Source organism: Myotis daubentonii, chromosome 3, assembly GCF_963259705.1.
Source record: "Myotis daubentonii chromosome 3, mMyoDau2.1, whole genome shotgun sequence".
NCBI classification, from domain to species: domain Eukaryota; kingdom Metazoa; phylum Chordata; class Mammalia; order Chiroptera; family Vespertilionidae; genus Myotis; species Myotis daubentonii.
In genome coordinates this window covers 184,337,385-184,360,883 of record NC_081842.1, presented here as the reverse complement: position 1 = coordinate 184,360,883, position 23,499 = coordinate 184,337,385, and the positions used below count along the sequence as shown (strand labels likewise).

At 34.9% G+C, this 23,499-nt stretch overlaps 1 protein-coding gene across 13 annotated transcripts in view; it reads left to right on the top strand.

Moving 5' to 3' along the window:
- Nucleotides 1-23,499, top strand: part of OSBPL9 (oxysterol binding protein like 9) — a 141,266-nt gene that overhangs the window by 97,976 nt on the left and 19,791 nt on the right. For 7 of the 13 annotated variants that reach the window (XM_059689629.1, XM_059689628.1, XM_059689635.1 and 4 more), the window contains 8 exons: nucleotides 3,670-3,765; nucleotides 4,771-4,818; nucleotides 6,039-6,068; nucleotides 6,799-6,849; nucleotides 14,316-14,354; nucleotides 16,939-17,029; nucleotides 18,272-18,376; nucleotides 22,786-22,945. In XM_059689629.1, the coding sequence (XP_059545612.1) occupies nucleotides 3,670-3,765; nucleotides 4,771-4,818; nucleotides 6,039-6,068; nucleotides 6,799-6,849; nucleotides 14,316-14,354; nucleotides 16,939-17,029; nucleotides 18,272-18,376; nucleotides 22,786-22,945 (620 nt within the window). Of the gene's footprint in view, nucleotides 1-1,327; nucleotides 1,441-3,669; nucleotides 3,766-4,770; nucleotides 4,819-6,038; nucleotides 6,069-6,798; nucleotides 6,850-14,315; nucleotides 14,355-16,938; nucleotides 17,030-18,271; nucleotides 18,377-22,785; nucleotides 22,946-23,499 lie in introns of those variants that run through there. The other 6 variants (XM_059689632.1, XM_059689631.1, XM_059689630.1 and 3 more) reach the window with 4 other exon arrangements.

Genomic DNA, 23,499 nt, shown 5'->3' with positions numbered 1-23,499 from the left:
TTTAGGTTTCTTTATTAGCCAAGTATTCTTACAAATAGTCTATTTTTTAAGAATTACTATACATAAGTAATATTTTTTCTTTGCATAGAGTTCTCATTTAATGCTTAGATTTAGATTTGATTTCTATTGCAGCTTTTCTAATTTAACTTCTTTTACATCACAGGACATTTCATCTTTAATTATCTATAATGGTTGTATGTAATTTAAACTGTAAATGAATTCAGACAGAAATCAAGACAGAACTATGGCTCATCAATATGATAAATTTGGAAGCGGCAACGTCTTGGGTCCCAAGTGCCAGAAGTGCTACAGAACCACTTCAGTCAGTACTGAAGGACATAGACAAATGAGAAGAAAAGAAAGATATGGAGAAGAGAGGGAGGAACTTTGAAAAGGGAAGGGGAGCGAAAACAGAAAGGCTAAGGAGAGGTCATGAAGGAGATACGGGTCCCATGGCACCAGCAGTTGCCACATGGCTGTAGTCAGTGCCACAACAGTCATTCAACACTGAGCTAGTTCTGGAGGGTATAATGTTGAATGGCACAGTTCCCGCTCTTATGGAGCTTATCCTTTTGATAAGTCAATTATTTAAATATTTAATTATGATAAAATGTGATAGATGTTAGATAATGTGAATAGAGTACTAGAAAGTACATCTGCTTGATTCTCAATCTGCAGATTGAGATTTATTTAAAATATAGATTGTTTAATTAATTTGAAATATGAAGTCACACTGTCTTAAAGGGTCTGCCATGTTCTAAGTTATTTTCAAAGACAGACCAACCTTAACATAGTAAAGGACTATATTCTGTTTTTTATGATCGGTTTTAAAACAAAACTCCATTAAAGAGGATATAAATAAGTGTTGTATCTTACATTGTAAATGTTGAAACGAAAGAGGAATAGTTAATAACTTTAGGGAATTCTTATGAAAAAGTTTGTTAGGCAGTAATAAGTTCCTTGTCTTTAGATACTCAAGCAAAGATTAAATGACTTTCAAAGATATTATAAAAGTCACTTCTATGAGTGGAAGGTTGGATTAGGTGGCTTTGATTCTATGTACTGTAAGTCAATTTATAGTGAAAAGTTATATTTCTTCTAGTGCATTTTTCTAGATTTGAGAAAATTACTATCAACTCCTTGTCTGTGTTACTAATAAATTTGTAAATGTTATTTTATCGATTGCAGATGGGCAACTGTATATGTAGATTTTGTTTTTAAGGTACACCAAAGATTTATGGATGACAGTGCAGGGGAGTTTAGGCCAGTTCTGGGATTTTAAGCTAATAACTGTTGTAATAAACCTTCTATCATACCTTTCATACAGAAAGATGGGTTGCTGAGTAGATCTTTGACTTGGATGTTGTGCCATGTGGAGTTTATTCTAACGGTATAGGAATGTTGTGGAAGACTAGAGGCAGGACTGAGAAAAGAGCCAAGGTGAAGTTCATATGATTAAAGGGTTGTTTTTGAAGAATTAATTCGTGTGGGTTTAAATCTCAGTAATTTAAATCTAATTAGTTTCTATGTATTGACTAGAGACTTTTAGTGGATAAGGATTGTTCAAAAGCGTAGGTTAATTAGATTTTACAATGGTAGTTCTAAGTGGATTCAGAAGAGGGAAAATTCTTAGAAATCAGTTTCTCTCTTTCCAAGATGCATCACCTTTTATTCATTTTTGAATGTGCCATTGACCTTTTTGATATTTAGCAGGAACAATGTATTTAGCTGATTTTAACTGCGTTTTATAATTAAATTATTCATAATATTATATTGCTTTTTTAAACAAAACATAAACCAAGCCAAGCAGTCCTTACAATTTATTTTTTGGAGGTGGGGGGAGGGAGAGGTATAGTAATGTGGAAATAAATTACTCCTTTCTAAGAATAGTACAATAGTAACTCTGAAATGTGACGGATTTATCCTTCCTTTCCACATCTGTTATTATCCTACTGCACATAATAAATGTTTCTAATAGGAAGTTTTTTTGAGTTATCTTTTAAAATGAAGCTATTTAGCCACACTTTTATAAATATATGTGGATTTGGCATACATAGTTTTATGATTTTTTTCCTTATATTTTCTTTTTATACGTGACATCTCTCATTGGGAAGAGGTTTTCCAATATTAATTTCAAGCAGTTTCTTTACAAACATGTAAAAATGTAGGCAGCTTATTGCCTTTGAATTTGAAAAAGAAATGCATTGATTTTCTCATGGTCTAAACAGGACTTATGTTTTTATTGTTTTGATTCAGAATTTAAATTTTAGTTTAGGAAGAGCAACAATACTAATAGTAGTAATTGATAGTGTTAGTAACTATATGTTCTTAGTAGAGGTAGTAGCTGCCACATTAATATTAGTAGGAGAGGACGCCTGTATTTGTTAGGTAAGAAAAGAGTGGCTTAGAGAGACACAATATCTGTTAGTAACTGAGCTGCAATTAGAAACCAGGTTTGCCAACCCATTGGTGTTTCCATAATACTATACCATCTCAATCTGGTGTTTAAGATAAGGGCTGTGGAAGTGCTTCAGTCACGTTTAAAGTATTACACAAAGATGAGGAATTAGTGTAATAAAAAGTGAATTCTGACCTCAGTTTGCCAAAATGGGGAATGTGAAAATGATGAGTATATGTTGGCCAAAGGCGGGGAAGATATGACAAGTGAAAGTCAAGTATATAGTATGTTGAACTATTGTTTTTCACCCATTTACAGAGTTTTGTGGCTAGGTGGGAATGTGACATTAGTAGTTCTAGACCCTTATTTCCCAGTTTAACTGCATGACATCTGAGCATGCAAATATGGCAAGCTAATAGTCTTGTTCAGTCTCCAACGTTTTGTCTTTTACACCCAGGATTGATGTGTTTTTCATGTAAGAGATGATTAAGAACTCAAAAGTTTCTTTTGAGTAAGTAGAGGTAAAAAATAGGAATCCCATGCTCTTGGAACTTACAAATTTTAGGGTACAAAAAGTAGGACGTGCAAATGCCAGACATTTAACTGAGAAATAAGTGGGTCCTCTAAATAAGTAAACATTTACGCCTTGTCCAGAGTGTAGTGTTTATGCCAAGGGTGAAAGTGAGGAGGGAACTTGATTAAGACAGAAGTGTTGTCAGTTTCACTTACAGTACTCTTCTTAGACAAAGTAAGAATTCTTAGGTTATTATTTTTTTCTTTTAATAAGGGAGGAGGAGGAAAACAGCTAATGAGGTAGGTTAAGGAACTGGAGAACTAAGTAGTGAGAATATGAAGTTAAAATTAAAGGCCTGGAGGGATGGACTGAACAATAAGTAGAGGGAAAATAGGTAATGTAGGTTGTTTTGTGTATGTTCCTTTAGCTGAATTACTATTGGTCTGGAGGTGACTGGGAGCTTTTATGGGGCTTTTTGGGAGAAAAGAAAGTGATTCTGAATAACAAGGTGAATCCGAATTTGAGAACCAGCACATGTTAATTGATGACAAGGGAATAGTGCTAGAAGTTCATGAGGAGATTGATGTACCATTGTCCTTGGAGAATTTAAAGAATTTAAACAGACCTCTTATTTTTGTAAAAGTACTGTATTTATTTTAAAAATTATAATGCCACATGTGAATGATGAAGTATCTTTTGTACTATTAAGTGTTGCTTGGGTATTGCTAGATTTATTGTAAATTTTCTTTTTCTCTAGGGTCTGGATTCAGGATTTGTTCCTAGTGTCCAAGACTTTGATAAGAAACTTACAGAGGCTGATGCTTACCTGCAAATCTTGATAGAACAATTAAAGGTATGGCATTTGTTTATATATTGAACTTATATAAAGTAGCAAATGTTATTGAGCTTGATTTTGAGTAAAAACAGTTATTGATTTGATATTAATTTACAACCCTTTTGTGGTTCTTCACTAATTTTTAAAGCTGATTTATTAAAAGATTTTGGTGACTTAATTTCAAAGATCTTTATCTCTAATCTAATAATATTGGTAAATAGTATAGTGCATAATGTACTTTTTTGGTCATTAAAAAGGTAAATAGACATAATTAGAAGAAAGCAAGACAAGATTAGCTTCACATTCTGTTTAAAAATTCTATGAAAGTGGTAAACTTTAAGTGGCTCTATTTCTAAGGCCTTGCTTTTTTTTTTTTTTTTTTTTTTTTTTATCCTCACCTGAGGTATATAGGGGAGAGATAGATGGAGAGAGAGAAACATCGATTGGTTGCCTCCTGCACATGCCCCGACCAGGGCTAGAGATTGAGCCTGCAACGCAGGCATGTGCCCTTGACCGGAATGGAACTTGGGACCTTTCCACCCACAGACTGACATTCTATCCACTGAGCCAAACCGGCTAGGGTAGGCCTTGCTTTTTCCATTTGGGGATTTGGGGATTGGGAGAGGTGATTCTCTACTTCCTTTATTATTGAAATTGTCTTCTTCAGTTTCGACTTTAAAATTAATTACAACCATAGGTTCTGGGAAGAAAAAAGGGGTGTTGATAAACTTGAATGACAAAGTTGAAAAAACTAAGGTTTGAATTATTATTTTAAGCTCTTAAAAGTCACATGTTTTACTTGTGATCTCACCAGTGTAATTATTCCTGACCATTTAAAATAATTCAATAGAATTTGACTTGGTACAATGCTTTGAAAAAAATATACGTTATCTTGAAAATACATACAAATCATCCCTGGGAGAAGTGTGCGTAAGAACTAAACTTTGCTTTTCTATGTTTAGTAAATGAGTGCAATGTAGTAATGTGGCGTGATTCTATAATCATTTTTTTTTAATCCTGTAGCTTTTTGATGACAAACTTCAAAACTGCAAAGATGATGAACAGAGAAAGGTAACTTTATGTTTTGACTTAAATTTTTTTAAATTCAAGAGCCTTTTGGAGAAATAACAGAAGGACCTCAGTGTTATTGACTGTTATTGACCTATTATAATACTACTGCCACATAGACTTCAAGGGGAGTTTTGTGGTGAATTTTTGTTATGGTTTCATAACTAAACAAAAGGGCAATGCACAAAATTTTAATATGCTACCCTTTTAATAAGTACCATCTTCCTAGGAGTAAGTTTTTTCCTTTTCAGGTATCGTGTTGAAGGTAGAAAGTTATTAAATTTACACATGATCATTTCAAATTAATAAACCAACCTATAAGAATTTTCAGAATAAACAAGCCACACATGAGTAAACAAAACAAGTGTTGCTTTAATTTTAAAATATATTTTATTGATTTTTTACAGAGAGGAAGGGAGAGAGATAGAGTCATAAATATCGATGAGAGAGAAACATCGATCAGCCCCCTCCTGCACATCCCCCACTGGGGATGTACCCGCAACCCAGGTACATGCCCTTGACCGGAATCGAACCTGGGACCCTTCAGTCCGCAGGCCGACGCTCTATCCACTGAGCCAAACCGGTTTGGGCATGTTGCTTTAATTTTAGTTCTGAATTCTGCCGCTGACCTCCCTTGAATTTCTGACAGCTACTTTATAGTTTGAATATTATTTTCTTTTTTTAATTTACATTTTTTTCTATCTATGACTAATTTTCCTAATGCAACTTTATTTTTTTCCATTTCTGTTGACCATAGTCTTGCATTTGGCTGTTTTACACTTGGTTATAGTAGCATTTCATGTTTAACTCACCTTCCAGTCATAGTTTTTGAATTTAGTACGTCATTTTTAAACAACTTAGCACAGTTTAAGGTGATTCTAAAATTAGTATTTTACAATCACAAAGTGAATCTATAGAAAAAATTTATTTTAGGTAAGGAATAAAAATGTTTTATATTGTTTTTACAAGTTATTAATGGAATCACATGAATTTTATTTGAGGGTATAATTCATAAAATGTCTGAATTTTTAATCTAAATATTTGATTTAAATTAAAATTAATAAAGACATGAAGTATAACCAAAAGTACTCCCTTCCCAGCCTGCCTGCACTCAGAGTAATGAGTACATTTTGGTAAAATTCTTTAAATGACGAACCAGTAAAAAACAATAATACCTCTTTGTGCTTCTGATGATTTCTGTTTAAACTTATTATTTTTCACAGAAGATTGAAACTCTCAAAGAGACAACAAATGTAAGTTACATATTTCATAAATTCTGCCTTTGTGTTAGAAAGTACTTTAAAATGTTATTTGTGTTTTAAGTTGCTCCTATTGTTAATGAGGGCAATTTAATTTTATGAGTTTTTACAAGGGTATTTTAATGATTGTATTGTTTTCTAAAGGAATTTAAATGAATAGTTCCTCTAATTGAAATTGACTTTGTGTGCCATTTTATCTTTTTCTGGTCTTGTCTATTTGAGATCCTTGGATAAAAGGTGTCATCTATCCACAGCGTGTATTCTCTTTTATAAATTAAAATATATTGTAATTCAAGTTTTCTAATGTCCTGGTTTTCTGACTTTATATAATGGGCTACTAATGGGCTGCATTTAAAAACAGGCAAAATAGTATCCCACGTTCACCAATATTTTAATAGGATCCTTTATTCTCCATAATTCCATAAAAGTCTTGAATGGACGTTGTAGAAATTTATGGTGGGTTGCCAGCTATTGAAGATCATTTAGATATTATTCAGTCTAGATTAACATTTTTTGGCATTCCTTAACAATTTGTAGAATTGCTAATAATAACTTCATTTGACACTCACCATATTAAAACCCACTGGATATCTAGAGAGGGTGTTTCTTTTGTAGTATAGACCTAAACCCTGTATATTTGAACTCATTTTTCTATATTGAGCTTTAACACCATATGACCATTTATCCTGGGCAAGAACCTAAAATTAGTGTTTTGTTTTTATAGAGCATGGTAGAATCAATTAAACACTGCATTGTGTTGCTGCAGATTGCTAAAGTAAGTAAATTTTACTTTTGATTACTTTGTTTTAATGACATTTAATAATTATAGTTACATTTTTCTTAAAAAGCCAAAACCTCAGTTCTAAAATGTGTACCTTTCTCCAGTAAATTGTATTGTGGGGTTCCTGGTACTGTTGAACAACTGTTGTGTTTGGATGTTACCTATCAGCATGTGCCTGCTTGAAATGGGGACATAGTTTACAAAACCTTCAACAAAAATGTTTTTCTTAACAAGAAAAGGAATTAAATTTCAGTAGATGTCTTTTTCTCATTTATAATGAAGAGTATAATCAAGATATATTTTTAAAAATTGTGTTACAGATTTCTTTCTGGTACTAAACTACGTTAATGAACCACTATTTAAAATTGCTGTTCTGTATTCATGAAATAAAATATACTTTGAATTATTGTCTATACTACCACTGTATTATCCATAATGCCACTCCAGTGCCTAGAACAGTTGCCTGCCACATATTGGGGGCCTGATAAATAATTGTGAATTTTGAATGAATTTTTCTAATACATAATTTTTCATTGTTACATGGTTTCGTTTTTTTTACTATATGTGTGATTTTTTTTTTTGTTTAGCCACATTTCTGTTGTACCTTATGAATTAATCTGGGTAACTCTGATTAAACTGATTAAGATATTGGGTTTTTAAATAATAATGAGAGGCAGCATTATATTATCTTTAGGTGCATGGATTCTGGAGCCAGACTGTCTGGGTTTGAATCCTTGCTTCACCATGTGAGCAAGTTTATTCATCCTCTCTGTACTTTGGTCTTCTTTATAAAATGTGGATAATAATAGTACCTGTACCCTTACTGATGTTGTGAGACTTAAATGAATTAGCATTTGTAATGCTCTTATAGCAGGTATACAACAAGTCCTAAATAAGTGTCTGTTAAATAATTTTAGGAGGGCATAAAATTCGAAATGACATTGTCACATGTTGGTAAAAATGGGAGAACTTCCATCTAATACTAATGGAAATATAAATTGATATAGCCACTTTGGAGGACTATTCTAGTAGGATAATAAAATGTTGGAATCAGCTAGTTTGAAATATTACCATCTGAGACCCTAAAGGGATATAAGAAGATAGCTGATTTGATACTTTTATTGTTCTGGGTCAGTTTAGTATTAGCTACTTAGAGGCAACATGCTATGGGTAGAAGTTTAAGCTCCTACCAGTTTTGGTTCTTTCATCATAGAAATTCTAAATGATTATTAGTACATTGGTTTCCAAACTTTCTGCTGCCCATTGGAATCACCCTGGGCATCTTTAACAGTTCTGATACCTGGCTCCCCCGCTCTCATATTCTGTTATCATTGGTATGGGATATCACCTGGGCATTGGGAATTTAAAATTTCTGGAAGATTTTGCTATGCAGCAAAGCCTGGGCACCACTCGTTTAGTGGGATTTTCAGGTGGGCTGTGTTAACTCAGAAGACTTATTTCTTCCTTTATACCAATGAGACGGCTAGTGACCACTCATAGGGAACTGCAGAGGAAGTGAGGGGCAGGAGGAGAGAGCAAAGCAGAGATAATCTGGGAGGTTCCTATAGTTGGGGACTTGACCAGCTCTTCATCAAGATTAAGTGAGCCCTGCCTGTGTAGCTCAGTGGTTAAGTGTCGACCTAAGAACCAGGAGGTCATGGTTCAATTCTGTGGTCAGGGCACATGTTCTGGGCTTAATAACCCAGTGTGGGGCATGCAGAAGGCAGCCAATCAATGATTCTCTCTCATCATTGATATTTCTCCTCCCTCTTTCTTCCTCTCTGAAATCAAATACAAATATATATATATATATTTTTTTTAAAAGATTAGGTGATATGACCATATCCTACAACTATATAAGCAAATAAAATCAATTTTATTAATGTAGTTTATTTAACCCAGTATGTCCAAAATATTATCATTTTAACATGTTATCAATATAAAAATTCATTAATGAGATAGTTCATAGTCTTTCTTAGTGGGAGTTTTTTTTGTTTTGTTTTTTTTTAATGGTGTTTTGTGGGTCTTTCTGGCACCAAGTCTTTACTATTCAAGGTTTATTTTACACTTTGAACTAGCCCATACTTTAAGTGCTCAATAGCCAGATGTGACTTAGTGACTACCAAACTGGACAGCACAGGTCTAGATTATTCTTTCAGAATTAAGTTGTCTGTTCATTGATACTTTTAAAGTAGACTGTATATTTAAATTGTCCTTAGATCCCAGGTTCTCTCTTCAGCACATTTTTCTGCATAGACTTTATATTTTCATTAGTATGTATTCATTAATTTCTTGTCAGACTTAAAAAAGGTTTATTGATACATAATTTATATGCCATAAGGTTCACTAATTTAAAGAGTACACTTTAATGGTTTTTAGTGTAGTTACAAAGTTGTACAACCGTCACCGTAATCTAATTTTAGCAAATTTTTATCACCCCCGAAAAATGCCGTGACTGTTAAGCACTCTTTCACTATCTCTCTCACTACCCTGTGCTTCTTCCAATCCCTGGCAATCACTGATCTACTTTCTGTCTCTAAATTTGCCTATTTTGTACATTAGATATATTTAGGATCATAAAATACGTAGTCCTTTGTGACTGGTTTTTTTCACTTAGCATGTTTTCAAGGTTCATCCACGTATCAGGACTTAATTTCTTTTTATTGCTGAATAATATTTCATTGAATGGATACACTACATTTTGTTTATCCATTCATCAGTTGATGAATAATTGGATTGTTTTCATTTTGGGGGCCATACTGAATACTGCTGTTATGAGCATTTGCCTATAATGTTTTTGTATGGAAATATACTTTCATTTCTCTTCAGTATATACCTAAGAGTGGTATTTCTGGGTCATATGGTAACTCTGTATAACTTCTTAAGAAACTGCTAAACTATTTCCCAAAGCAGCCATACCATTTTACTTTCCCACTTGCAATGTATAAGGGTTCCATTTTCTCCACATTTGCACCATAATTTATTATTATCTTTTTTATTATAGTCATTGTGGTGGTATCTCATTGTGGTTTTCATTTGCATTTCTGTGAAAAATAATGATGTTGAACATCTTTTCATGTGCCTGTTAGCATTCATACATTTTCTTTGGAGAAATGTCTATTCAAATTCTTTGCCCATTTTTTAGTTGAGTTGTTTATTTTATTAAGTTGTAAGAATGATTTTTCATATTCTGGATACAAGTTCTTATCGGATATGTGATTTACAGATTTTTCTTCAAGTATTTGGGTTGTCTTTCACTTTCTTGATACAGCTATCCTTAGAAGCAGGCAATTTTTAAATTTTCACGAAGTCCAACTTATCAATCTTCTGTTGCTTGTGCATTTGATGGCTTATTTAGAAATCATTGCCTACTCCAAGGTCACGAGGATTTAGTCCTGTCTTTTCTTCTAAGAGTTTTATAGTTTTAGCTCTTACATTTAGGTCTATGACCCTCTTTGAGTTAATCTTTGTGGTGTGAGGTAGAGGGTCCAAATGCATTTATTTTTTTGCATATGGATATTCACTTTGAATTAGAAATTTTATTTTATAGTAAATTTATAAGTACATAATTTAAAAAGTGTTCACTAGACTACATTGCTTCATTAGAAAGATGGGGATATATTTCATGTATTTTTTTTTTGGTAGGCATGGTTTTAAAAATATTGGAGTCTGTAATTCTGATCAAAAGTCTTCCCAAATTACGTGGTGCTGATGTTTTTGTTCACTGTCATATTTCTTAAACACAGGCATGCTGGTATGTTCAGAGAAGAGAATAGCTATTGTATTGGGATTTAATAAGCACTTACAACATAACTAGAGGCCCGGTGCATGAAAATTCATGCACTGGAAGGGAGGTCCTTCAGCCCGGCCTGCCCCCTCTCACAGTCCGGGAGCCCTCAGGGGTGGGAGGCGACTCGGCGATCAGGGGAAGGCGACGCCCCATCACACCTCTGCTGCTGCCACAAGCCTTGGCCAGCCCTGGTTACCTGAGCCTTGGGCGGCCCTGGGGGGCTAGGGGACTGAGGGGACTGGGGACTCTGGAGGCAGGTGCACAGCAAGGCCGGGCCCACCTACTGCCCTGGTGGGGCTGAGGGGACTGGGCGCTGCCATCTTGTGGCTGTGGGTGCCGCCATCTTTGCAATGGCGGGAGGGTCAATTAGCATATTCCCTCGTTATTAGATAGGATTTAAGTGGGAAGTAGCATTAGACCAGTGGTCGGCAAACTCATTAGTCAACAGAACCAAATATTAACAGTACAATGATTGAAATTTCTTTTGAGAGCCAAATTTTTTAAACTTAAACTATATAGGTAGGTACATTGTTATTAACTTAATTAGGGTACTCCTAAGCTGGCCTTTGCTAAAAACGTCCCATCCACACTCCTCTTGTATACTCTTTCATCTATCTCCTTTCCAAAAACCGGCTTCTGCGCATGGGCCACGAAGTTTCAATCGCACTGTACGTGCGCGCCCGCACGTGGTATTTTGTGAAAAAGCCACACTCAAGGGGCCAAAGAGCCGCATGTGGCTCACAAGCCGCGGTTTGCCGACCACTGCATTAGACCATTTGTTTGTTTCATTAACATGATTCATATTGAATTCAATTGAATCTCTGGTTCAGTAATACTTGAGATTCAGCGTTAGCTGATCCCAATAAAGGTTAATTTGTGATTTACTTCCAAAACAAACAACAACAAAAAGAAAGGTGGAAGTCGGGGGCGGGGGGGGGGGGGGTGAATGTAAGCCTTTTTAAATAATAGGACAAACTCCCTAAAGTTCGTGATGGGAATGGATTGACAGTAAGGCATTTGATAGTCTATGGGTTTATAGATTTGACTCTGCCTTAAATGACAAACCACAATAGTAACAAAAATTATAAATCCCAATTTAAAATGATCTGTAAATAGCATGCATTATTAATCAAGAACCTTTGGGGGGAGGGCAAATGGTCACATATTTAAGTTTTAAAAAAATTAAGTCAGAATTAGAAGTGGTAGTTTTCTTAGATAATGTAATATAATATATGAGTGTTCTATTGCTACATAACAAAGCACCCCCAAACTCAGTGTCTTAAAATAGCAACAGTAATTTGTTTTTGCTCCCAAATCTTTCATTTGGATAGGCCTCAAGACTTGTTTCTGCTTTATGCAATGTCACCTATGTGGCTTGATTGGGCAGGGGGAGGGCAGTGAAGTGGGGGACAGAGAACCCACTTTCAGTATGACTCATACCTGGGAAATTGGCTGGGAGTCTGGGTTCTTCTCCATGTAGTCTTCTACACTGCCACTTGGGCTTTCTCACAGTGTGGTGGCTGGGTTCTAAGAAAACAAGGTAAATGGTTGTGGCATTTCCATGACCTATCGCAGAGGTCACCTATAGTCACTTCTGCTATACTTAATTAGTAGACTGTTGTTACAAAGGCCCATCTACCTGAGTTCAAGGATAGGAGACATGAATTCTTATCTCATGTTGGGACCATTTTTGGAAAATTTAATCTACCACAAGTATGTAATATTACTAAGAAGTACTTTGGAAAAATCAATTTTTAATATTCAGAAATTAATAGGGGAAAGCTAAAAGTAAATTAAAATATCATCTGAACAAGAAACTAAATTTCTTCCTATTTAATTCTCAATAGTTTATTTTCAACTAATTCTATTAAGAATTTCTGAAACTTTGGGTATTCTAGATACATAGTTAATTCAGTTGTGCAAATAAAGGGGGAAATCCCGACATGAATTATGAAGGCATCAAAAGGCAGTTATTCTCAGATATACAAAAGATATGCATTGAGTCTAAGGTTCCCAAAACCACCTAGTTTGGTATTTCACTTGGAGGACTTATAAGACATTGCGTGTAGTCATACCCAGAGCTATGATTTATTACAGCAAATTCAGCAAAGGTAGAAGGCACATGGGGCAAAATCCAGAGGAAACCAGGCATAAGCTTCCAAGAGTCTTCTTCCAGTGGAGTCATTCAGCATGTGCTGAATTCCTCCAGCATCAAACTGTGACAACACATGTGAATGTTGTTTATCAGGGAAGTTCATCAGAGACTCAAAACCCAGGATGTTATATGTTTGTTTTTTCAACACCCAAGGTTTTTATTGGAGATTTGTCATATAAGCACTCTCTATTTAGCATTTACCAAGATTCCAGACTTCCAGAACGAAAGCAGGTGTTCAGAATAAACCATATTGTTTAGGCAACAGTGAGCTACCCTTATCAGTTAGGGTAGTGGGAACCCTCCTGAAACAGAATTTCCTAGATACCAGCCAAAACAACTTTACAAGCAGGCTTTTCTAAGGATAGCTATTTTAGGCTTCCAATGTTAATTTTTTTTCTGCACATGCACTACAAAAAAACAAAAATAATAAAAGCATCCTCAAATTTTCAAATTGCTCTTGTTTGACCCTTCCATATGTAGATTTCTAAGTAAGCTCAATAATTAAAAAAAGAAAAAGTTATCAGTAAACGAGATAAAACTTGGCCATTATGTTTAAAACCAAGACCAAATATTAGTTTCTGTTAACACTTGAAAACTTCCTGATTATATGAAGTTAAAACTTTCATTAGTTTTATTTAAAGTTTAAATATACTGTCTGAGTAAAAACAATAATGTGTTGATAACTTTCCACCACTGTCACCCTCAAGTACCTAAAGGATTAAGGTAGTACCTACCACCCTAGCTGGCTTGGCTCAGTGGATAGAGCGTCGGCTTGTGGACTGAAGGGTCCTGGGTTCGATTCCGGTCAAAGGCATATGCCCTGGTTGCAGGCTCGATAGCCAGTAGGGGGCATGCAGGAGGCAGCTGATCCATGATTCTCATCATTGATATTTCTTTCTTTCCCTCTCCCCTCTGAAATCAATATATATATATGATAGTACCTACCTTATAGAGTTGATGGAATAAGTGAATTAGTTAGCTCCCTATATCATCATTTCCATGAATATAATGATTATGTTTACTAAAAGCAAAACCATGTCATCTATTTAGAAAAGTATTAGTATAATTGTTGGGCCAATAATCCGAATATGGGAAATGGTATCTATACTGAGTTTTTAAGGGTACATGATTGTCATACCTTTAAAGTACAGTAAGAGTTTGGGACATTTACTATAAATTTGAACCAAGAAATATTGTCTTCAATCCTAAATTAGCATATCTACATTTAGTCATTTAGGGAGATTACACAGTTCAATAGGATAGTTCTACAATGAACTTAATTAAATGCTTGTATGGAAAAATAATTGCGTTGGTGTTGATTATTGTGTAGCCAGTGATAAAATTATGTTTGGTTAGGAATGTACAAATGGAATTAAAATCTTAATGGAAGCAAAGAAATAGTTTTCTAACATTGTTAGTTACCTGATAAAATAAGCTTTCTTAATAGGGAAGAAAATACACAGCAGTTGCTTAAATGAGAGAATGAAGTTAATATTTTTAACATTTTTCCTTAAGGACCAGTGTAATTCGGAGAAGCACGCAGATGGAATTATAGTAAGTTTAATCTAATCTTTGTTTCCCTTTAATTCTGCAGAGTGTTATAACCAGTTATGTCAGGAGAAGCCTGAATTTCTACCTCTTTTTCAACGCAAATTCTTCTTTTCACCTACTCATTGCTTTTTGCTGTTGACTCTTGCAATTTTCCTTGAGCTCCTAAAGTTGTCCCTCTTTCAGCAATCATTTGAAGAGGAAATGTTGATCTTAAAATTTTTCTAAATGTTGGTCCTGATTGAATCACTTTGCATGTGTTAACTTGAAGGATTAATTATGGTATGAATATGCATCTCTAATACTAAATAAGGCATAACTCACAATGCTGCATTTCTGATCAACTTTGTTCTCAGTTGAAAGCAGAGGGGGAGGGGTATATTGAGACACATCTTAATCTATTTAAATATGTTTATAGGTTTCTATTTTCTCATCTCTTATTTTTTTATTTTTTTTGTATTGTGTTAACTATAACTAGCATTGCTACTGTGGTATTATTGCATTTTTTTTGGAACATAAACTTTTTTATTTACAGACATCATCTTACTCTTTCCTCCTCGTTGGCTTTTTACTCTTCCCTTATATTCAACTTCCTCTCTATAAAGAAAAGAAAATGTTATTGTTCCCAGCTGGAAATAAAAATTAGAAATTGAAGGGTTGTGGTTTGAGGTACCTTAGTTTTATGGTAACTGAGTGACTTCTGTTCAAACTGTGTTTCTGAAGCAGTCTTTTCTTTGTCTTAAGACTTTACAAAGGACAGCTTGTCTGAAATCTGGAATCTTCAAAACCATCTCATGATTATACTTAAAAAGATGTTATCTTTATATTTGGATTAAAATGAAAAAAAAGTTAAATATCCATGATGTTTGTATATTTTTTAAGAAAGCAGAGAGAAACATTTTTAAAATTTGAATTAAACACATTAGAATTTTTATTTCTCTTTTCACAGTGTGGGTTCAAAGTTTGAGTCATGATGATATACAATTATGTGGTATAAATACAATGTAATATAATCTCTGTTCGTGAGATAGCAAATAAGTTTGTAAGCCTCATGGAAAAAAGACTGTATATGTTGTCTAGCATTTCATGGTCCCCAAAGACCCTAAGGAAAATCATGTTGTCAATTACTTTTTCTCTTTTCCCTCTGAACAAAATTAGTTACTTTTGATTATGTTAAAAAAATAGTTTTAGAAAGCATTAAAAAAATGTTAATCATTTGCAATTAAAACGCCTACATTCCCTAACCATAGGAAATCTAAACTTGTAGAAAACAAACATATTTGAATCATTTGTTTGGGGATGATTGCATTTTTCCTTGCGTTTTTATTTTTAAGAAAGAAGGGATTTTAGGGCCTTGGACCCAGACTGCTGGGACCCAGCTTGCCATTCACTAGCTGTGACCTTAGACAAGTTACTTGACCTTAGAGTTTTTAGTTTCCTCTATAAAGAAAAGTTACTAGTTCTACCTCAGAAAGTTTTTATAAGGTGCAGAGGGGGCTTACAGTACTCCACAAATGTTAGCTATACGAACATATATGTATATATAATTTATTATATATTGTATGGTATGAGTTTTAATGTCACAACAGATTAGGGCTGTAGATTATCATTTGTTTACATTTCTTACACTCTGTAAATGCTTTTGAAAGCAAATTGTAGAATGTAATTTGACATATTTTAGCTTGAAGCTGATTGACCAATTACTTTTATTGTTCCTGTCCCACCCCAGGCCATCACTGAACTATTTTCTGTGTCCATGGGCTTAGTGTAGCCTTTTCTAAGTGGTGGATCTAAACTTTATTCTGGCAGAGACCTTTGTTTGAAATCCTCCATTTCTTCATATAAAAATGCATCAGTAAGCTATGGAGTCTTGTTTTTAAAATGCTGTAGGATAATTTCTTGGTTTGGAATCAGAGAAATCTGAACATTTTCTCTCTCCAAAATCATAACTATATGTTTATGTTTTTCAAATCCTAAAAAAAAAAAAAAAAAAAATCTTCTTCCCACACACACCCATTTCAAATAGAAGATACATCTCTTTGCCTTTAGTGATTGTAAAACTAGGTGCCTGTGTTGTGCAGTAGACAGTAATGGAGGTGACAGTAGTATGGAATGGAAAGATTAGATCCTTCTGGTGCCGGTACATAAGCTAGTCAGTCATAGGTGTAATATTTATTCACACCAAAGCAAGAGAGCATTTCTCTTTCTTAGAGAAACAATATTTATGGTGAATTTAACATTTGAGAAGCACTGAATTGAATTGAGAGGTTATTGTTTTGGCTTCCTGAATCTTGCCACACCATTATATAATGCTTTCCAAGTTTTTCCATTTAGCTTTACCTTCCTATAATACAGAGATTCATTCATTCATTTTTCCTCCTTACTATGCTTTTAAAATAATAATAATGAGAAACTTAGATTTATGTATAGAAAAGCTGTTTCATTTTCTCTTCATATTTTCATCAGCATATCTATATAGCAACCTTCAGGACTTTGCTGTCAGAAATATGGGCAATTTCATACATTTGGGAGGGTCAGTGTTGGAAGGGCATTTAATTAAAAATAATTATAATGTGTTTCTTTATCTCAGAGTACTATTAATCCTGTAGATGCAATATATCAACCTAGTCCCTTGGAACCTGTGATCAACACAATGCCTTCCCAGACTGTCTTACCTCCAGGTATAGTATTTGGAAAATGTTTCACAGATTCATTGCTGAGAAAAAACATAATTTGTATGACTGTCATAGTAATCTTTGAGGGCTCTATCTTTTTCTTTTAATACATAAAAATAAAAATATACAGCCAAAAATGAATTAGAAAATGATAGTATTTTTAATATTGGGGCTTCTTAAGTATAATGAAAGGGCTTTTGGTTTTCAGAGTGAGATGGAAAATAGACATGTTTACTAAGACCTGGATTAGCTGATGGGATAGAATCCTATGACTTGGATTTATGGCCACCAAGGTAAATAATATACCTTGATCTGCTTGAAGGCAATCCAGGAATATTCTATTTTGGGATATTCTTTATAGCTCTGAATAATACAAATGGTTTCTTTATGGTGAGCTTTAAGATAATGAGAAAGGGAAGAATGAAATTTGTTATGTCTACCAATTAAATAGACTTGTGTATTTTTAAGTATAGAGTACTATCCAACTATTCTGATTCCTTTTGCTTTTTTGTTGCATCCAACATAACTGTGTTGTTGTTGTTCTTTTTTTTTTTAAATCCTCACCCAAGAATATTTTTCCATTAATTTTTTAGAGAGAGTGGGAGAGAGAGGGAAAGACAGAGAGAAATATTGATGTGAGAATAACACATCAATTGGTTGCTTCCTGCATGAGCCCAACCAGAACCTCGGGCCAGGGAGAAGCCTGCAACCGGGGCACGTGCCCTTGATCAGAATCGAACCCGAGACCCTTCATCCACAGGCCGATGCTCCACTGAGCCAAACCAGCTAGGGTGTAATTGTGTTCTTAATGATGACATGGTTCAGTCAGAAATTGTACTGGAAAAAAGAAATGACTTTTTAAAAATTACTTAAGAGTATGTGAAATCCTTTTGTGAATGTTTATATATCCTTAAGAGAATGCGCTAACTTCTCTCATGGACTAAAAAGGAGATAACCTGCCCCCAGATATTATATGGTTTGATGCTTGGAAACACTTTATCATCAGAAGTGTTTGATGTTTTTACAGAGCAGTCGTACTGAGATATTGTCCTACCAGGACTGGTCTCTTGATATCCTGCCTAGTGTTTTGAGTTTAAAGGGGATAGGATGTTAGAGAGGAGTAGCATGGAAGTTGACTTAGTGGAATACAGTTTTAGAAATTACTCATCTGTAGGCTTTTGAATCCCAGTTAACAGAGTTATGTTTAGGCTATTTCTGTAATTTATTTTACATGTTCAAATCTCCTAGAACCTGCTCAGTTGTGTAAGTCAGAGCAGCGTCCATCTTCCCTACCAGTGGGACCTGTGTTAGCTACCTTGGGACATCATCAGACTCCAACACCAAATAGTACAGGTACAGATTTATGTAATTCCTTTACTTCTTATAACTCCCCATTTACATTTAAGATTTATATTTGATTACTAGCAGGGAAAAGATTGAAGAAATGTATCTTTCTGTTGGAGATAACATATTTTTTTGCTATTACAGTTCTATACATAAAGTACTTAATTTTATGATTGAACCAGAAGATTTAGTAAAATTATAATTAAAATAGAATATTACAGGATTTTGTTTTTTTTGTTTACCGTATGGTTTATTTTGAAGATTGACTTTTTTGAAAAATTTGCTCAAGTTAGACTCGTATACTTTCTCAGGAATCAGAAAATATGGAAGTACAGAGAACAGAAGCTGAAAATCTTTACTCTGTCCTCTGTCATTTGTGTACATGTATGTACATATATACCTATGCTGTGCATTTTAATTGTTGTTTTTCTTTTAACCTAAACGAGATCTTGTTTCTGTGACTTTCTCTTTTCATTTAACAGAGAACATTTAGAGAACTTTCCATGTTCATACAGTTAGTTCTAACGTTCTTTTTACAGCTGCCTAAATAGGTATCATCTTTTTTTCCACTGATGGACATTTAGATTATTTCCAATATTTTCCTACTATTAGCAAAATTTAAGTAAAATATCCTTGTACAGCAACTTTAAGCATGAGTTGGCCAAAAAAGGGGCTACATACCAAATCTGACAGTCTTAGGGGAGGCCTGCATGGTGGTCATCACATCCTAGGCCTGTAGCTTTCTTGACAAAGGTCAACCTTTACCTTAAATAAGCCTGTTACTGCCTGTTAGCATCTAAGATAACATACACTTGGAATGTCAAAGTAATCTCCTTTATCTGACCCCATAGACTACACCCACCACAGCAGAGCAAAGAACACAAAACTCATTGCTACTTTGTTCCCCCAACACCATCTCTATGTGCTATAAATGTTAATTATTAGCTATCTTGTACCCACTGGCATAAAAGAAGTGTCCCTCCATTTTACTTTTTATCTAATCGCAGAGATTTCCCCACTTTTCTTTCTCCCGCCTCCCTAATCTACCACCAGTGGATTTCATATTAACCCTCCTTATGTCTTCTTTGATTCTGATGTATAAAATAAGTTGCAAAACTGCAATTCTCTGGAGGATTTTCTCAATAAATTGAGATTTTGCTCCCAGGCAGTTGTCAGTGTGGTTCAGATAAACTAAAAAAATTCTCTACAGGTTTGAGTTTCTTACATTTACATATATGTGGGGATTTTTTTTTTTTAGGATTTATCAGTCTTTCATATTTTTACCAATTTTATAGACAAAAAGGAATACTTTAGTTTGCATGTTCTTAACTCATTTAGACATTATTTTATCTCTAATTTACAGGAATGCTATCAATGTTAGTATTGGATTTATTCCTTTTTAAAAATATATATTTTATTGAATTTTTACAGAGAAGAAGGGAGAGGGACAGAGAGTTAGAAACATCGATGAGAGAGATCGATCAGCTGCCTCCTGCACGCCCCCCAGTAGGGATGTGCCCGCAACCAAGGTACATGCCCCCGACCGGAATCGAACCCGGGACCCTTCAGTCCGCAGGCCGACGCTCTATCCACTGAGCCAAACCGGTTCGGCTATTCCTTTTTTTAAAATGAAATCGATATATGTTGGGTGACCTGTCAGTCATACTCAAGGAATCACTTAGTACTTTTGTCTCTGTTACACCTGGAGGCCAAAACCACTCTTGAGATCAGATAAGCTCCTGCAGTTGCTGCACAGATTTCTTTCCTGGGCAATACTTTCACTGTGTAATAATGAAAATTTTTCCTTGTGATTTTAGCCTATTTTGAAATTTAAATTAGTAAAGGTGCTGGTGTTATTACTTTGGTTTTTAATATTCAATAGCAGAGATCTTCTAAATTTTGAAAGAAAGCAAGCAACAATAGATTTCTTATTTGAAGCTCTTGGGGAAATACTGATTAGCAATTTGAATAATGAAGTTGAAATGTTTTATCTGACTTTTTCTGTTTTTTATTATCTGTGCCAAAGTCTTGTTCACTTCTTTAAAAAAAAATCCTCACCGAAGCATATGTTTCTTAATTTAAGAGAGAGAGAAACCTGTCAATTGATTGCCTCCCGTGCATGCCCCCACTTGGGATTGAACCTGCAACTTAGGTATGTGCCCTGACCAGGAATCAAACCTGAAACTTTTTGGTGAACAGAACGACGCTCATCCAACTGAGCCACCCAGCCAGGGCAACCTCATGTTCATTTTGAAAACAATATCTTAGAGTAGGTGGATTTAAAGAAATTTTAAAACTTAAATTAGTATCTAATTTATGTCTTTTTTATTTTCAACCTAATTTCTTCATTTTTTTCCACCTTTCTTTCCTTTACCTCTTTTAGTAGTACAAAAAAGAAATATGGAACAATTGAGAAAACAAATATTATCCTTTTCTTTCATAAGGAAAACTCAGTTCTTTTGTTTGCAGTTCCCATTCAAACTCATTTTCTTCTTGGATACATTTTACCTCGAGTATTTGCATTTTAATCATTTATAATTCCTGGTCTTTTGATGTTGTTAGGATAAAGTTTCTTTCTCATCTTATTGCTTTCTTTTGGGGGGTTGGGTAGGGAGAGAGAATTTAAAGATTTGCTAAGAGGAACTATCTTTGGCATTTCCACAGTAAGCGATACTACCTTTTTAGTTGGTAAACATTTGTGTTATGTTTTTAAGATACCTTTGTAAACATGGCAATTGAAGTGGCAGGTGGATATGCTCTATTGGGAATGGACTAAACATGCATGTGTGGTTCTGGATTCATTTTTATTGCTGCTGTTCTCAATTTTTTCTAGAACTATGGCCTTAGCTTTTAGATGGCCGTCAATGACTTAAATTTAATCTCCACTGAGCATCTGCAGCAGTTTGGCATAAATTGCCTGATAGCCAGCCTCCCTCCGTCCCTCCCTCCCTCCCTCCCTCCCTCCCTCCTTTCCTTCCTTCCTTCCTTCTTTTATTTTTTAATTGATTTCAGAGAGGAAGGGAGAGGGAGAGATAGAAACATCAATGATGAGAGAAAGAATCATTAGTTGGCTGCCTCCTGCATGCCCCCTACTGAGGATCGAGCTCACAACCCGGGCATGTGCCTTTGACTAGAATCGAACCCGGGCCCTTCAGTCCGCAGGCCAACACTCTATCTACTGAGCCAAACCGGCAAGGGCACCTGATAACCTTTGATGCTCAATAAACCCTTGTTGAGTTGATCTCAGTTCTCCATTGTTCCTATTGATATTTTCATGGTTATTACTTTATTACTAGACAATGAACCAGATGATCATCACAAAGATTAGGTGGTAGTCTTCTTTTTTAGATCTGTTAATCTCCATTTTCTTATTTAGACCATTGAAGAATAAAAAGATATTCCTCCTAGTCTTTTCCTTTTCCACATTCTTTCCATAGTAGCCCTGTGTTTTTCTCTGCCCCTGAACCCCAGGCACATTAGACTTAGATGGAAAAGAGGTGAGGAGTTTGGATGGTGAGTGCAGGACTTTTGTGTTTTCATGTGCCCACCAAACATTGACTAGAAAGAATGTGATATTCTGATCACTTTTTTAAATACTCATGTGGTCTTTAATATTTTTTCCATTTTGTATTCTTATTGGCTCAATACTGCATTTTTTAGGTTCTGGATCTACTATCTATAATAAAAGCATAATATGCAAATTAGACTGGACATCCCCCCGGATGACCTTCTGGACGAAGCCAGGGCTGCAAGGGCCGAGGCAAGCTGCCGGGCTGCAAGGGCCGAGCCCCTTGCACGAATGTCATGCCTCGGGCCTCTAGTATAAAATAAGAGCCCTGGCTTCCCTTTGGTGCTGGGTGTCTGTGATGGGACTTCCAATATGAGAGCTCACACATTGTAGTTATAACCAGAAGACTCCCTTCCTAATATTAAAGATAATTATAGAATGCGGACGTAACATTTTTTTTTCTCATTTATTTAAAAGACTATGTCCTGCTCTGGCTCAGTGATTCAGTTGGTTGGAGTGTTGGCCATACACCAAAAGGTTGTGAGTTCAGTTCCCAATCAGGGCACATCCCTAGGTTGCAGGTTCGATTGGACCAGTATGGGATGCAACTGACTGATGTTTCTTTCTTAAATCAATGTTTCTCTCTCTCCTTCCCTCTCTAAAATCAGTAAAAACATATCCTCGGGTGAGGATTTTAAAAAAGCTAAAAAAAACCTATTTCATATTCTATAATGTGATTTGCCTTTTTCTTTCTCTAAATATTAATTTTCTTTACAAATAGTATGAGGACTTTTACCAATTTAACTAAGCTCTCTTAATTTTAGAAAGATCTGCTTTCATCCCATCTTCCTAATTTCTTCCCCTTTATTACCAACTTTGTCCCCTAATTAAAAACTTTTTAACTTTCTAGGCAGTGGGCATTCACCACCTAGTAGCAGTCTAACTTCTCCAAGCCATGTCAACTTGTCTCCAAATACAGTCCCGGAGTTCTCTTATTCTAGCAGTGAAGATGAATTCTATGATGCTGATGAATTTCATCAAGGTGGCTCATCCCCAAAGCGCTTAATAGAGTAAGTGGATAAACTAAGTATGTGTTTAAACAACTCTCCTGATTTTTAAAAATGTAATTTCATTTTGAGACTGGTTTTAATGACAGGCTCCCTTAAAAGTTATTACTTGGAAAAAGTAAGAAGGACAGGTTTTTTTAATTGGCTTATTGAAGAAAGCCAGTTCTATGAGACTGTTGATTTTACTCATGACTTAATTCAAATGGAATAAATTAGCATCAGCTATAATAATATGCCAGTATTGTTCATGGAACTCTGGGCATTATTTCTCTAGCACCAACATTAGGAAAGGGTCAAATGAGAATGAAGAAACTAGGATGGATAAGAATATACAAATGAGGTTACCATTACAGTGAAACCTCAGTTAGCGAACTTAATTTGTTCTAGAAGGCTGTTCTAAAAGAGATGTGCTCGAAAACCGAATCATTTTCTCCCATTAGAAACAATGTAAATTCACTTAATCTGTTCCAGACCCACAAGTGATTCTCTGTTTTAACCTTTCTTATATGCAGTCCATGTCTAATGCACTGTTTAATTTATAAATAAACACTTCTTAT